Source organism: Notamacropus eugenii, chromosome 7 (assembly GCF_028372415.1).
Source record: "Notamacropus eugenii isolate mMacEug1 chromosome 7, mMacEug1.pri_v2, whole genome shotgun sequence".
NCBI lineage: Eukaryota > Metazoa > Chordata > Mammalia > Diprotodontia > Macropodidae > Notamacropus > Notamacropus eugenii.
Window position 1 is genome coordinate 35,537,475 of NC_092878.1, and position 15,161 is coordinate 35,552,635.

At 41.3% G+C, this 15,161-nt stretch overlaps 1 protein-coding gene across 1 annotated transcript in view; it reads left to right on the forward strand.

Annotated features, from left to right (window-relative positions):
• Nucleotides 1-2,856: 2,856 nt before the first annotated feature.
• The window catches only part of DDX24 (DEAD-box helicase 24), a 42,412-nt gene continuing 30,107 nt past the window's right edge, over nt 2,857-15,161 (forward strand). Inside the window, exons 1-2 of the mRNA XM_072622469.1 lie at nt 2,857-2,995; nt 10,378-11,109. Of these exons, the coding sequence (XP_072478570.1) occupies nt 2,968-2,995; nt 10,378-11,109 (760 nt within the window). The 5' untranslated portion in view covers nt 2,857-2,967. The remainder of the gene's footprint in view (nt 2,996-10,377; nt 11,110-15,161) is intronic.

Genomic DNA, 15,161 nt, shown 5'->3' on the forward strand with positions numbered 1-15,161 from the left:
TGTGTGTGTGTGTGTGTGTGTGTGTATAATCCCTCCAACTGCCCAGATAGTGAGAAATGTTTCAAGAGTTACAAATATTTCATCAATAAAATACATATAATGATAAAAGTTCAAAGGATTATAAAACTTATACCTGAAGGGAACCTGATAAATCATTTATTACTCCAATTCTCTTATTTTACAGCTGAATAAGGTGAGGCTCATTGATATCTAGTGACTTGCTGAAAAGAACAGATTGGGAATTCAACTCAGGTCTCCAGACTGAATTTCTAGGACTCCTGATTGAATCCTTGGTGCCAGCCCACAACACACTGTGTTTTTGGGAGGAGAAGGTTTTGTGAGGAAAGCACTGTTTAAACCTTAGAGCAAGTAGAAATAGGAGCTGTTAGTATTATCTTCCAAGTCATTTATTTTCAACTGTTTGTGACTTTTGAACCTTTCCCAGGATTCTCTGAATAGTTGGGGGAAAAAATGAGATACCTTCTCTAGATTCAAAAAAATCTTCATCTCTTGACTATAGCAGAGATACCACGCTAATGGATTTGCTAATAAATGTTTCAAGACAGAATGATGGAACAGAATGATGGAATGCTAGGTCCAGATACACATGACTGGTGCTAATCTTTTTAAAGAAAGGCTTTTTGTTTTTTTAAGTAGCCTAGAATGTACTCCCTCCTCTATGCTGCCTTTCTGAATCCTTACCTTCCTTCACAATCAACTCAGGAACTATCTCTACAGGAAGCCTTCACTCCCCTACCTTGGTCCCTTAAGAAAATGGGTTCAAATTTAAATCAGTTGTTACAAAGCATTGACCCCTTTTAGTTGACTTCTGAACGCAGCATAGATATTTGATGAGCTATTCATTCCTTGATGAAGTGGCAACTTGGCAGCCTATGCAAGAGGCCAAAAAGGCTTGGCTTCAGGCAAACTTTGGAATGGACTCCAGTTTCTGGACCTAGGGTGACCATCTCCAATATTCCTCTTGGCTATCTCCAAAATTCATTCCCTTAAGAGCATGAAATAAAGGACACAACTGATACCGGTTGAACTGCAGGACTTGCTTTCTCTACATTCACCATGATGTTTCTTAGAGCAGATGACAATCAATAGGAGGATGAGACCAAGCCCTGGTTTGTCTTGCCAGAAGATGTGGACTGGGAGATTTTGTTGAATTCAAATATGTAAGCTCTTATTACTTATCTGTCAATGTCTTCTTCAATCAATTAATCAGCAAGTATTTATAAAATGTATGTACCAGACACTATGCTAGGAACTGAGGATACAATCTCTGATCTCAGGGAACTGACTTTCTATCAGAGGAGATAACATATACATAAGTAAGCATACACAAAATAAATACAAGATTTTTTTTTTTTGGAGGGGGGTGACGAATAGGTAGAGGAGGAGAGTAGGAAAAGATTCATAGAGAAAGTGTCATTTGAACAATTTTGAAGAAAAATCTTTAAGTGTTAAAAAAAAAGTGTTTATTTGATCCTTGAGGTAACAGGAAGCTAATGGAGTTTACAGAGCAGGGGAGTGGTGACCTTATGAAACGAATGCTTTAAGACAGTGGTTCTCAAAGGGTGGTCTGGGGTCCCTGAGATTCCATAGGGGGGGCCCAGACCAAACTTATTTTTATAATATTAAAATGCTGCTTACCGATTAAAATGCTACTCCATTTTCCAGTTACATATCTGTGTGATGCTGGATTTTCTTCCTGTGCTTTAACCAAAATAACATATTGAGACCTACTGAATTCAGATTGAGACTCTGTTGTCTATTAAGCCAGATATTAAAGAGATTCACAAAAATAAGTAAAACAATACCGCTAAATTTTTTGTTTTGGAAGAGTTTTCATAAAAATGTTATTCATGTTAACATGTTATTGCTATTTTAAAATGAATCAGTACTTATTTTAAAATGTCAGTTTTAATTTCTAACATAATGAAATTTATACATGATAATTAGTATTTTAAATTTAACATTCTATTTAGTATAATTTAATCTCTAATGGATAGATACAAGAGTCCGTGGTGTGATACAGCCAGCTCATTCAGTCTCTGCAGAACCAGTGAAGATTTTTCAGTGTGAGCCTTATACGGGTAGCACTGAAAAATGGTACAAGTTGGGGCTCCACTTATTGTTCTGCAGATTTTCTAGACTTAAAGTGATACAGAAAACTGTTAATAATTCAGAGTTAATCCCATAAAGTTAATTAAACTTAAGAATGTGTTGGATGTGTGTTTTTTTTCAGAGAGCTGGTTGTTAAACATGACCAGCACACTCCCTGGATACAACCCACATTCCCAGGCTCTCTGGCATCTTCTCCAGACCATCTCCTCTTGTTTCTCCAGGAGACTGCCCCCATCCTCTCTCTCCAATCTCTCTACTGTTTCTTTCCCCCCAAATCTACCAATAGACCCAAGTTTCTCTCATCCTTAAAAAACCACACAGAAAACCCTTCACTACACCCCACCACTACTTCCAGCTACCCAGCCTGACGGCTCTCCATCCTGAGACAAAGCTTCCTAAAGGGATTACCTGTCCTCATTCCCACAGCCACTACCTGGGTTTAGACCCCTGTCCCCCTGTTCGGGGGTACAGCAATCCTTTCCTCATTAGCCCCCCCGCCTCAAGCTTCTCCCCGACTGCTCTCCCTCCTCCACACAGCGGCCAAAGTGACTTTCTTACGATAGCAGGACTTGGACAATGGTAAGCGCTTAGTGAATGCCTGCGAACCTGACTCCACTCCACCAACTTCAGAGGCAGAGTGAAGCCGGAATGGGAAGGGGGCGGGCCCGGCCAGCTCTTCATCTCGAGTCCTGATTCAGGATTGGCGGAGCCGCTGGACCAGCTGCCAATAACGTTGCGCCGGGTTTGGAGGGGCGGGGCTTCGTGCTGTCATGGCCGCCCCCATGAGAGACACGCACGTGGTGTGGGTTTGCGGAAGAGGCGGCAGCGGGAGCCATGGCGGCGGCGCGGACACCTTCACGCGGTGAGTTCCCGGATCCTCCACCTTCCTCCTCCTCCCCGCCTCCTCGTGAAGTCCGGTCCGGGACGGGCGCGGGCTGCGTTAGGGGTACTGAGAGATGGAGGGAAGGACGGGAGGGAGGGAGGGAGAGAAAGGGGCTGGAAGGAAGGAGGCCCGCCCCGAGCCGCGCCGCCGGGCCTCCGGGCCTGGCTCCGTGCGTGGCTCCGGCGCGGTCCGAGCGGCGCGCGGCCCGCACCGAGGGGACCTCGGACATCAGCTCCAGACCCGCTCTCTCCTGGGCCTTGGAGCCTCCCCTTCCATTTTGCGTAGGGAGGAGAAAGTGAGTTACGGTCCTTCAGTCCGTCCGGAAACGGTTACTAGGCGCCCACCGCGTGCCGGCCAGTCGTGAAACGCTTAGGAAGTCTGTCCTGTGTGCCAGGCACCGGGCCGAACCCTTCGCGTGTAAGAAGAGGCGGGAGAGCCCCTGCCCCCACGGAGGGTGGGCGTGTCCGCTTTTCAAAGCAGGCATTTCCTCCGCCGCGTTCCGAGTTCTCCACACGCATGGAGACAGCAAGTAGTATGGTTAGCAGCTGTGCATATGTGCACGCATGCTAAGTATGATGAGCAGCTGTGCATGTGCACGCATGCTAAGTATGATGAGCAGCTGTGCATGTGCACGCATGCTAAGTATGATGAGCAGCTGTGCATGTGCACGCATGCTAAGTATGATGAGCAGCTGTGCATGTGCACGCATGCTAAGTATGATGAGCAGCTGTGCATGTGCACGCATGCTAAGTATGATGAGCAGCTGTGCATGTGCAAGCATGCTAAGTATGATGAGCAGCTGTGCATGTGCAAGCATGCTAAACGTGATTAGCAGCTGTGCATGTGCAGTCATGCTAAGTATGATTAGCAGCTGAGCATGTGCAGTCATGCTAAACATGGTTAGCAGCTGTGCATGTGCAAGCATGCTAAGTATGATTAGCAGCTGAGCATGTGCAGTCATGCTAAGTATGATGAGCAGCTGTGCATGTGCAAGCCTGCTAAACAGGATTAGCAGCTGTGCATGTGCAATCATGCTAAGTACGATGAGCAGCTGTGCATGTGCAAGCATGCTAAGTATGATGAGCAGCTGTGCATGTGCAAGCATGCTAAACAGGATTAGCAGCTGTGCATGTGCAAGCATGCTAAACGTTTCCACATTAGCCATGTTGCAAAAGAAAGCAAGGAAAATAAGGTGAAAATTATACTTCATTCAGTCTGTATTCAGAAATGAATTTATATTGCAATTTAATGAGTTTGCAATCCTGTTTTTTATGCATTTAAGAGCATTATTCTGAAGTGTCATCCAGGTCAATCTAATGGGAGAGACAGTATGCAAAGAAATATATAAAACAAGATACAGAGGAAATAAGAGGGAAAGCACTGGAATTAAGATGGTTTGGGAAAGGCTTCCTGTAGGACTTGGGATTTTATTTGAGACTTCAAGGAAAAGGGATGGGGTGTGTCAGTAGTTGTAATAGGGGAGAATATTCCAGGCATAGAGGACAGCCTGAGAAAATGATAAGAGGAGTGTCTTGTTAGTGAACCAGCCAGACCGCCTGCTGAGCATTGGCGATACAAAGAAAAGAGAAAGACCCTGCCCTTAAGGATCCCATAGACTATTATTTGTTGTTGTTCAGTCATGCCTGACTCTTCGTGACCCCATTTGGCGTTTTCTTAGCAGAGATACTAGAGTGGTTTCTCATTTTCTTCTTCAGATCATTTTTACAGGTGAGGAAACTGAGGTAAACAGGGTTAAGTGACTTCCTCAAGGTCATATAGCTAGTAAGTGTCTGAGGCCATATTTGGTACTGGACCACCTGTTTCCACTTATAGTCAGTTAGTTAACATTCAAATAACTAGGTACAAATATATCTATGATAAATAAGAAAGATATTGGAAATGATCAGAAGGAAGGCACCAATCTGGAGCCATGAACTTTTTGATCAGAAATATTTTGAGAATCACGTTTCAATTTAATTAGTTTACTTTGTAATCTTGGCTTCTGAGGTGTCTTTTAGGCAGTACATTAGGCCTGGAGTTTTGTAAGACTTCAAATTCACATTTAAGCAGTATGACCCCAGGCAAGTCAGTTAACATTCTGTTTTCCTTTGTTTCCTCTTCTGTAAAATGGAGCTAATTGAATACTACCTATCTCCCTGGGTGATTGTGAGAATAAAATTGAGATATCTGTTTAAAAAAACCACAGAAAGCCCTCCAAAATATTAGATTGTGGCTCCTTTCTTTTTTCCTATTTATATCCCCAGGATTTAGTACACTGTGCTTGGCATATAATAGGTGCTAAATAAATGTTTGTTGACAGTCAACTTAGCATTTTGCAAACCTTGAAATGCTTTTCTGAATGTCATTATTTTAACAATTTTAACATAACTGGACTTTTTAAAAAAATGACCCAATGCATTTTATTTTCTGCATTTAAAGACATTCTAAGTAGGGGTTCGTAGGTTTCACCAGATTGCCAAAGAATTCCATGGCAAAATAACATTAATTCTACTGTCCCAGGCTGTTACTTGTGTACCTCCACTCACATTTCTCCAGGGTGCCTTCTGAACCTTGAAACTTTACCTTTAGCTTTCCAGCCGTATCTGGCTGCAGTCAACACCTCCCTTCTGTCCAGGCTACTTACTGGAGTTTATCATGGAATGTAGAGTTTGAAGATCCCATCTAGGCCAACTCCATCATGTGTATATGAAGATACTGAGTCAGGGAGATGTTAAGTGTTAAGCCCCCCCTTAACCCTTGTTCTGCCTTCACAGATGACTTTGCTATTCTCCCATTTTCCTGCTCACTCGGTCTCCGACAGTCATGTTCCTCCTTATTTTCTTCTGTCTCTCAGTCATTCCTTTTCTCCCTGGGTATTTGGATCTTTAGAAGTTTACAAAATGCCATTTGCTTGATTCTTCCAATTCCTAACTCATCTCCAGATTTCACCAAAAGCCCATCACTCCTTTCCATGGAAGGTAATCCACAATGGAATTCTTTGGGGCAGGAATTCTAAAGCCTTTTTGTCAGCTGTGGCAAAGCCTACAGACCCCTTTCCACAATAATGTCTGCTGCCTACATTCATAATTTAAGGAAATGCTCAATTTCAATTAGAGGTTAATGAAAAGAAAGATGTAACTTTTTTTTTTGTACAAGGTCATACATAGGCCCAGGTTACAGACCCTCTATTTTAGGGTATTCTGCTGAAAGGGCTGGAAACAGAGACATTTCAGTAAGTTCTGGGTTTATTAAACATTGACCTTGTATTTTTGGCTGTGCTGGATTGTGGGGGAGGGCCAGTCAGCTGAAGGTTTTGACCACTTGGTTTTATGGGAGCTTAGATTCTTTCACAGCTCCTGGCCCATAATAATTAATGCCTATTGATTGATTGTTAGACTGTACTTAGGTTTTATGCAGAAACTACAGAATAATCCAATTTGCCATTCTGTGGTGTAGGCATTAGGCATTCAGAGAAGAGAAAGGAAGACCAGCCAGTGTGTTTTAGTGAAAGAATTATTGGATTAGTATCAGGAGACCAGAGTTCTTCTGATCCTGGTTCTGCTAAACCATTGACTGGCTAGCTGGGTGACCTACAGCAAATCATTTAGAAGAGCAGTGAGGGAGTTAGGAGACCTAGGTTTGAAGCCTGACTCCTGCTTTCTTAGCTATCTGATCCTGGGGCAAATTCTTAAACTATCTGTGAACTTCAGTTTCTTCCATAAAATGGGGCTAATCCTAATTCATTCTACTAAATTTGCAGGGTTGTGATGAAAGTGTTTTGTAAACTTTAAATTGATGTATAAATAACAAGAATAAACTTACATGGCCTCAGTTTCCTCATTTGTAAAATGATGACCTTGTAGTAGATGATGCTCCCAGGTCTTTTCTAGCTTGTAACATTCTGTGATCCCAGGATATCGTCATTTAGGGAGGAAGTCAGTGTCTTCATTTTACAGATGGGGAAACAACAACTTCTAAGGGTTAAGGGACTTGTCCAAGGTCACTCACAACAACCATTATAGATAGAGCAGATGTTATCGTCATTTTACTGATGAATAAACTGAGAAGTAAAATACCCTGTATCTCTGGACAAGTTAAAGGCAGAGCTAGAACTGGAACCCAAGTTAATCATAACATGAAAAGCAGTAGCCTTTCCACTCATGTCTTGTTGTATGGAGGCCTGTTGAGGACTCAGTATTTGGTGTACTGCAAAGAGCCCTGGATTAGAAGTCACGCCTAGCTCTGCCACTTACTCGCTGTTTAGTGACTTAATTCAACCTCAGTTTCTTCATCTAGAAAATGGGAGGCCAGCGTATTGGATGAGATGATCTTCAGGGTCCTTCCTTACCAGTGGCATGGTAGAGAGAGTGCAGGGCTTGGAGTCAGGAAGACCTGAATTTAAGTCTGGCCTCAGACATCTACTAGCTGTATGACCCTGGGCAAATCTTTAACCTCTCTTTGCCTCTGTTTCCTCATCTGCAAAATGGGGATAATAACAGCACCTATGTGAGGATCACATGAGATAATAATTGTAAAGGGCCTAGCCCAGTGCCTGATGTGTAGTTAGTGTTATATAAATGTTAGCTGTAGTTATTAGCTATTATTATTATTATTGATTCAGGTAGAAGACAGATGAGTTTGAGAAATACCTATACACAATTGGGAATCTTTTCTGTGCTTGGGTAAGATGCAGAGGTAAAGACTGGGCTGGGGGGCTATTTTGGGTTAGAAGGATAGAACAAAGGCACATAAAGTCTTAATACCAAAGAACATGATAAGTAAATAAGAAAGATATAAGCAGAATGTCTTGGGGGCTCAGAGGAAAGGTAGCTTTCCTCTGAAAGGAAAGGTGGAGTTGGAACTGGGGGTAAGGGAGGTGCATTCCAGATACAGGGGAGATTGTTGGACAAAGAAAGACTCAGGAGAAACCACAGCATGTGTCTGAGGGATGATGAAAAGTCAAGTTTGGTTGAAATGTAGAGCGCATAAAGGAGAATAAGAGATAAGACTGGGCAAATCCTTTGGTTTTAAGACTAGAGAAGGCCCATGATGCGAAGTCAAGGAATCCAGGAGTTAAGAAAGATAGACTTGAGCATGGTACAAAGAATGCCAGATTCAAATCAGAGGATCTTGGTTTAGATACTCTCTTTGTTACTTATTTCTTGGGCAAGTTAATTGAGTCTCAGTTTCCTCATATGTAAAATGGAGAGCATTGGCCTAGGAGGCCCCTTCTAGCTCTAAACCTACGATCTTAGAGTTTGGGATTTGTTTTTTGTCTATTGAAAGTTGTTGAGCAGAGAAGGCACAACATCAGGGCTATGCTTGAGAAGATCACCGTGATTGTGTAGGGAAGGTGGATTGTAGAAGAGTGGAACTGCACGACCTTTTGAGAGGCTATTGCAATAATCCCAATATTGCCGGACTGGAGTAGGGGTCAGCAGAGAATGCTGATGATGGAGCTTGTGGAAGTGGAATTGACCAGAAGTGTGACTGATGAGAAGTGAGGGAAAAGGAGGTTTTATAGAGAAGGAGTCACTGGGATAGCAGAGATTGGAGAGCCAGAAGGAGCACCAGATTTAGGGGAGGAGAAAAATTTAGTTTAGGACATGTTGAATGTAAGGTTCTGGAGGGAGTGATGCTTTTTTTTTTTTTTCATTTTCACCTTAGTCATGTTTCATAGAAGAATTAAAATGAATGGGAGAAACTATGAAAACAAAACAAAACATAACACAAGAGAAAATTGTCTGCTTCATTCTGTGATCCAATTCCATAGTTCTTTCTCTGGATGTGGAAGGCATTTTACCTCAAGATTCCATTGGGAATTTTTTAGGTGTTTGCATTGCTGTGAAGAGCTAAGTATACCAGAGAAATTCCTTGCACGCTGTGGTTGTTGCTGTGTACAAAGTTCTCCTGGTTCTGCTCCTTTCAGCATCAGTTTATATAGGTCCTTCCAGGCCTCTCTGAAGTCTTCCTGTTCATCATTTCTTGTAGCACAATAATATTCCATCACATTCTTGGGAGTGATGTCTTGTAGACAGTTGAATTGGAGCTTGGGGACGGTCTTTTGAGGCAGCTGATGGCTCGGTGGATAGAGCACTGAACCTGGAATCAGGAAGACCTGAGTTCAAATGTGGCCTCAGACACTTAGTAGTTGGTTTCCCTGGACAAATCACTGGAGTGTTTGCCTCAGGTTCCTCATCTGTCAGATGATCTGGAGAAGGAAATAGCAAAGCACTTCAGTATCTCTGCCAAGAAAACCCCAAATGGGGTCAAGAAGAGTCAGACACAGCTGAAAAACTAGACAGCAAAATGCTAGCTATTGTTATTATTTGAACAGATCATTATTTTTTATATTTTTGTAATCATTATTACATATTATTGCACAGAGCTCAGGTCTGGAAGTAAAGATCTGGCTTTAAGTGCATAGAGATGGTAGTTGAAGCATTGAGGGCAGATAATATTAACAAGGGAAAAAATGTAGAGAGAAGAGAAAGAAAATGAGGAGGGAATCTTGGGATTCTTATATCAGTCAGTGGGTTAGGAGGAGGATGAAAAATGAAAGGAGACCAAAGGAAGGGTAAGATAGGTAGGAGCAGTATCAGAAGACCAGAGTTCAAGTTCTGACTCTTCAACTTAATGTCTTTGTGACCCTGGACAAGTCATTTCATCTTTTAGGACCTAAATTTTCTCATTCCTAAAAAGGAGAGAGTTGGATAAGATGGTTTTGAAGATCCCTTCTTATTCTAGACCTTATTCTAGACCCTATGAACTAGGAGATATGGTGTCAGGAATGCGATATCAAGTATCCGCCTTCTTGGGTTCCTGTCCCCTATTCCTCCCACACCCCCAAGTCCTCAGTTACCTCTTGCTTAACAGCAATATTGTTTTAAGAACAACTTTGATAGAATAAGTAATTTTGACTATTATAAAAAAACCAAATTAACTACAAAGGACATAAAGAGGAAGATGCTATCTGCACCCAGAGAAAGAACTGATAGATAGAGGTTTGCATAGAATGATTTTACTTGCACATGTACACACATTTGTGTCTAATGGTAGCCTTCTGTGGGGGAGAGATGCATCATGGGGGAGGAAGGAGGAAAAAAGGTAAATTTATATTATAACTTTATTGTACGTTTAAAAGTAATAACAAGTAGTGCATAATAGAGTTGCAGTTTCATGTGTAAATCATCTTTTAAAAATTATTCTATGTTATGGAAATGCTTGTTTCACTCCATAAATTAAAAATAAAAACAAAATTACCTCTCACTTGACTGGTTTTAGAAAGGGAAAATCTGCATTATCTGCTCCAACTTAACAGTTTCTCTCTCTCTGTCTCTTCCTTTTTTATTTTTTAAAAGGAATCACAAAATTCAAGAAAGGGAGACAGTTTCTGCCCTCTGCTAGATTTAGGAAAAAGGGAATAAAGGTTGTAGGAACGTGGAAACCAGTGAAGATTGACCCACATGTTTTTGCTGATGGGCAGCTTGAGGACCTGGTGTGTTTTGAAGAGCTTCATGATTATAAATTGGTTGGTGCCTCAAAACTTGCATCAGAAGAAAAACCCAGAAAGAGAAGGTCTGGTGCTGTGGTGTCTGAGGGGGTGGTAGAAGAAGAGACAGCTTCCCGGCCGAAGAAGAAGAGGAAGAAGGGCACAGATCGGGGAAGAGAGACAGCTGTTAAGAAAGAGGAAGAGAACCCTTCACTTGCAGATGAAGACCTAATTTCCCAGGAAGCTGTACTCAAACATACACTTGACACAGACCATGAGGATGGTCCCCAAGAAGGTGGAGCTGTAGAAACCATAAGCCCCCCCAAGACTGTTCAGAAAAAGAAGAAAAAAAAGACAGGAAAAAAAGCACAACCGACTTCTCAGGCTGCTCCTTCCAAAGCTCCCTCTAAAGTAAAGAGTTGGACAACCAAGTTGGATGATCAGAAAGCCGACGTCTCTGCCTGGAAGGATCTCTTCGTGCCTAAGCCAGTCCTTAGGGCATTGAGCTCCCTGGGCTTCAGTGCTCCGACTCCTATTCAAGCTTTGGCCTTGGCCCCTGCCATTCGAGACAATCTCGATATCCTTGGTGCTGCAGAAACAGGTGAGCTCTTCTTTTATTCTCTTATTCTTGAGTAGAAGAGGGGATTTAGTGGAAAGAGTCTGGGATTCAAACCTGGGTTTGAATCCTAGTTCATTAGATGATATTGGCTCTGCTTCTGTGTGAGAGATTGTGCTATATGGGAAAAGGCACCATACAGTTGGTTCAGCAGTTAAGGTTAGGCATAGGACATGTGTTTTGCCAGTTTTCAACGAAGGGAAGAGAACAGAATCTGTGAACTATGGGCTAATGAGATTGATTCCAATTCCTGGGGAAATTCTACCATGAATTATCAAAGAGATGGTGAAGTCGAAAGGGGAGCGGTGATTTCAGAGAGCCGGCGCAATCTCGTTAGGCCACGCCACGCCAACTTTGTTGCATTTTTTGAACAGTGACTAAATTTGCAGCTGGTGGGGGTGCTGTAGATGTAGTTTACCTAGATTTTATTTTTTCCTACATCTTTGGAATTTTTTTTTAATGTATCAGGCTGTGGAATAATTAAAGGAAAAATTATTTTAGATTGGAGATGGAAGTGTCCAATGTCTCCTTTATATCTCCTTTTATTTATTTCTTATTCATTTATTAATATTATTATTATATCTCCTTTTATATCTCCTTTATTGGAGTTGTTTTTGCACAGTCATTTTCAGTTGTGTCTGACTCTTCATGATCCCATTGGGGCTTTTCTTGGCAAAGATTTGCTATTTTCTTCTCTAGCTCATTTTACAAATGAGAAGTCTAAAGTAAGCAGGGTTAATGACTTGGCCACGGTCACACAGCTAGTGACTTGTCTGAGGTCAGATTTGAACTTATGAAGATGAATCTTCCAGGCCCAGTGCTCTATCCACTGCACCACCTTGCCGCCCCTTTATTGGAGAGTATCATTCACATTGTCTCCTCTCATTTGTTGTTTTTATAAAAAAAAATTTAGATTTATTCTGGACTTAAATAGCAAATAAAATGAGCATTTCTGTTTATATAATAGAGCAGAAAAAGAGGATTGTATATGAAACTGCATAGCTTGCTTTCCTTTTCAATATATAAAATCATAACTTTTAAAAATATCCTGCTTTTCCTACCTTTTGTTGTTTTTTAAAATTTAAAATTTAATTTTTCCCCAATTACAGGTTAAAACAATTTTTTAACATTAAAAAAAAAAAGTTTTGTGTTCCAAATTCTCCCTCCTTCTCCCTCTACCCTACCTCCTCCATGAGATGGTAAGCAATCGGATATAGGTTATACATACACAATCATGTAAAACATTTCCCTGTTGGTCATTTTATAAAAGAAGACTCGAATAAAAGAAAAAGAATCAAAGTGAAAAGTAGCATGCTTCAATCTGTATTCAAACAATATCTCTTTGGAGGTAGATAGTATGCTTCATTATCAGTTCTTTGCGGCTGTCTTGGATCATTGTGTTGCTGAGAAGAGCCAAGTCATTCAGAGTTCTTCATCATACAGCGTTACCGTGTGCACTGTCCTCTTGGTTCTGATTACTTCCCTTTGCATCAGTTCATAGAAGTCTTTCCACCTGCCTGTTTTGCAAGCTTTTGATAAAGTGTCTCATCAAGGTAATAATGCATTTAGACTGAGTCACATCCAGACTTAATGTCAGCATGGCAGAGGTCTTCAGTGGAGGGATCTTATCTTGGCTGTCTTCTATTTAACATTTTTGTCAGTGACTTGATTAAAGGTCTCTTCCAGTTCTGTAATCTTACAATCCTAAGTATCTGTGTTTGCTGGTTAAAAAGAAAGGCAGAAGGAAAAACATATTGTTTCCAACATAACTGCCCCTTTGTGACAAGGATATTAAAATCAGACTTGGACATTCAGAAATGAAGTCAATGAGACTTTTGAGTTGTTGGCAAGTGATAACAGTCAAAGAGAAGAGTATAGGTAGAATAGGTTACTGTGATGGACCTCTTCAGCCTTGACATATTTCATAAGATCATGTCTTCCAGCGGTGGGAAGTTGTGTTGTAGTGCGAAGGTGGTGAATAGCCAGAGAATCAAGGGATCTGGGTTTTTATCTCATCTCTGCACTTAATATATGAATTTGTACAAGTCATGATTTTACTTTGAACTTTAGTTGTAAACTAAAGAGGTTAGATTCTGTGATCTCTATGGGTACTTTTTATTTTATTTTTTAAGGAGGTAACTATCATAGGGTTGGAAGGACCATCTAGTCCCACCACTGCTTCCCTGAACTCCCTCCCCTTCCCTGCAAAGTTTGAAGATGTCAAGTGAGGAACACCTTACCTACCTCTTGAGAAAGCTTGCTCTGCTTTTGGATAGCTATGACTGTGAGGATTTTTTCTTTTTATAGCAAGCCTAAATCTGCCTCTGCATTTTCTGTCCATTCCTTCGGTTTTGCCAAGTAGAATAAGTATCCTCTTACAGTACTTGAATACAGTTATTATATCCCCCCTGAGTCTTTCCTGGCTAAATATTCTTAGTCCTTTCAGTCAGTTCTTGTATGGTACTCTCTCCCTTGCTAGTCTTCTCAGCATCCTGATTGCCCTGTTTTAGAAGTTCTCCAGCTTTTCATTAGCCTCTTAAAAGCCCAGAGCAATGACTCTGGTTTGAGGTGCGTATTAAAGCGCTAGCTGTCATGTTCTTGACATTTCTTCTCTTCATGTAGCCTATTTCCTTAACTTCTTTGGTTGATGATTTGTATTGAACTTCTTACATAAATTGAATGTGCTTACCAAAACCTTGATTTTTTTTTTCCATATAAACTTCCAGCTAGGCATGCCTCCCCTGTCTTGTACTTTGGAGGTCTATTTTTTTAAAGTAATTAATAATCTTTTTAAAAAATTTATTTATTTTTTATTTACAACATTCAGTTCCACAACCTTTTGAGTGTTAAATTTTCTCCCCCTCCTTCCCCTGCCCTCTTCCCAAGATGGTATGCAATCTGATATAGGCTCTACATATACATTCATATTAGACATTTTCCCATTGCCTATGTTGTGAAGAAGAATTAGAACCAATGGAATGAACCATGAGAAAGAAGAAACAAAACAGAGAGCAAATAGTCCGCTTCCATCTGCATTCACTTTGGAACTTTTTTTCTGGATGTGGACAGCATTTTCCATCATGAGTCTTTTGGAGTTGTCTTAGAGCCTTGCAGTGCTGAGAAGAGCCAAGTTGTAATCTAAAGCTGTCAGTCCCCACATAACGTGGTTGTGACTGTACAGTGTTCTTCTGGTCCAGCTCCCCTCACTCAACATCAGTGCATAAAAGTCTTTCCAGGTTTTTCTGAAGTCTGCCTGCTCATCATTTTTTATAGCGCAGTAGTATTCCATTACATTCATGTATCACAGCTTATTCAGCCATTTCCCAATCATCCCTCAATTTCCCATTCTTGGCCACCACGAAAAGAGCTGCTACAAATATTTTTGTACAGGTGAGTCCTTCTCCCGCTTGTATGATCTCTTTGGGATTGTAACAGCAAGCACCCTGGCATATGCAGAAGGGCCTGCTTAGTCTAAAAGGAAAGCAACTTTTGAGGGTCAGTAATCTACTTTCATCAAGTACATATATCTTTCACTTAGTTCAGGGGAAAAGTCAGCACCCTGACCTTCAGAGAAAATACAGAGAAAGTTACAGACCAACAGAGAGGGCTTCTAAGTGTCTGGCCATAGACAGTACGTATATCTGGGTTTTCAAAGCTGGGGGGCTGGAGGGGATGCGCAGCGGCGGGGCTCCTTAGCAACTACCCAGAGTCTCATCTGGCACACCAACCTTCTTCCAAAAAATAAGCCCCCTTGATTTTTTTTTTTGGCGGCACAAGAACAGGACTCTCTATCTGTTAAGTTTAACCATGGTAGATATGGTCCATTACTATTATCTGTTGAGATCTTGATTCTGTCATCCATGCCCCTCTTAACCTCTTGTTGCCTTACCCTGATAAATTTCCTATCCATTCCTTTATCCACGTCACTGATGAAAATGTTAAAACAACATAAGTTCTAGGACAGATCCCTGAAGCATTCTGCTACTATTCCAAGTTGACAGTGATCAATAACTGTCCTTTGGGTCCAGCTATGATTC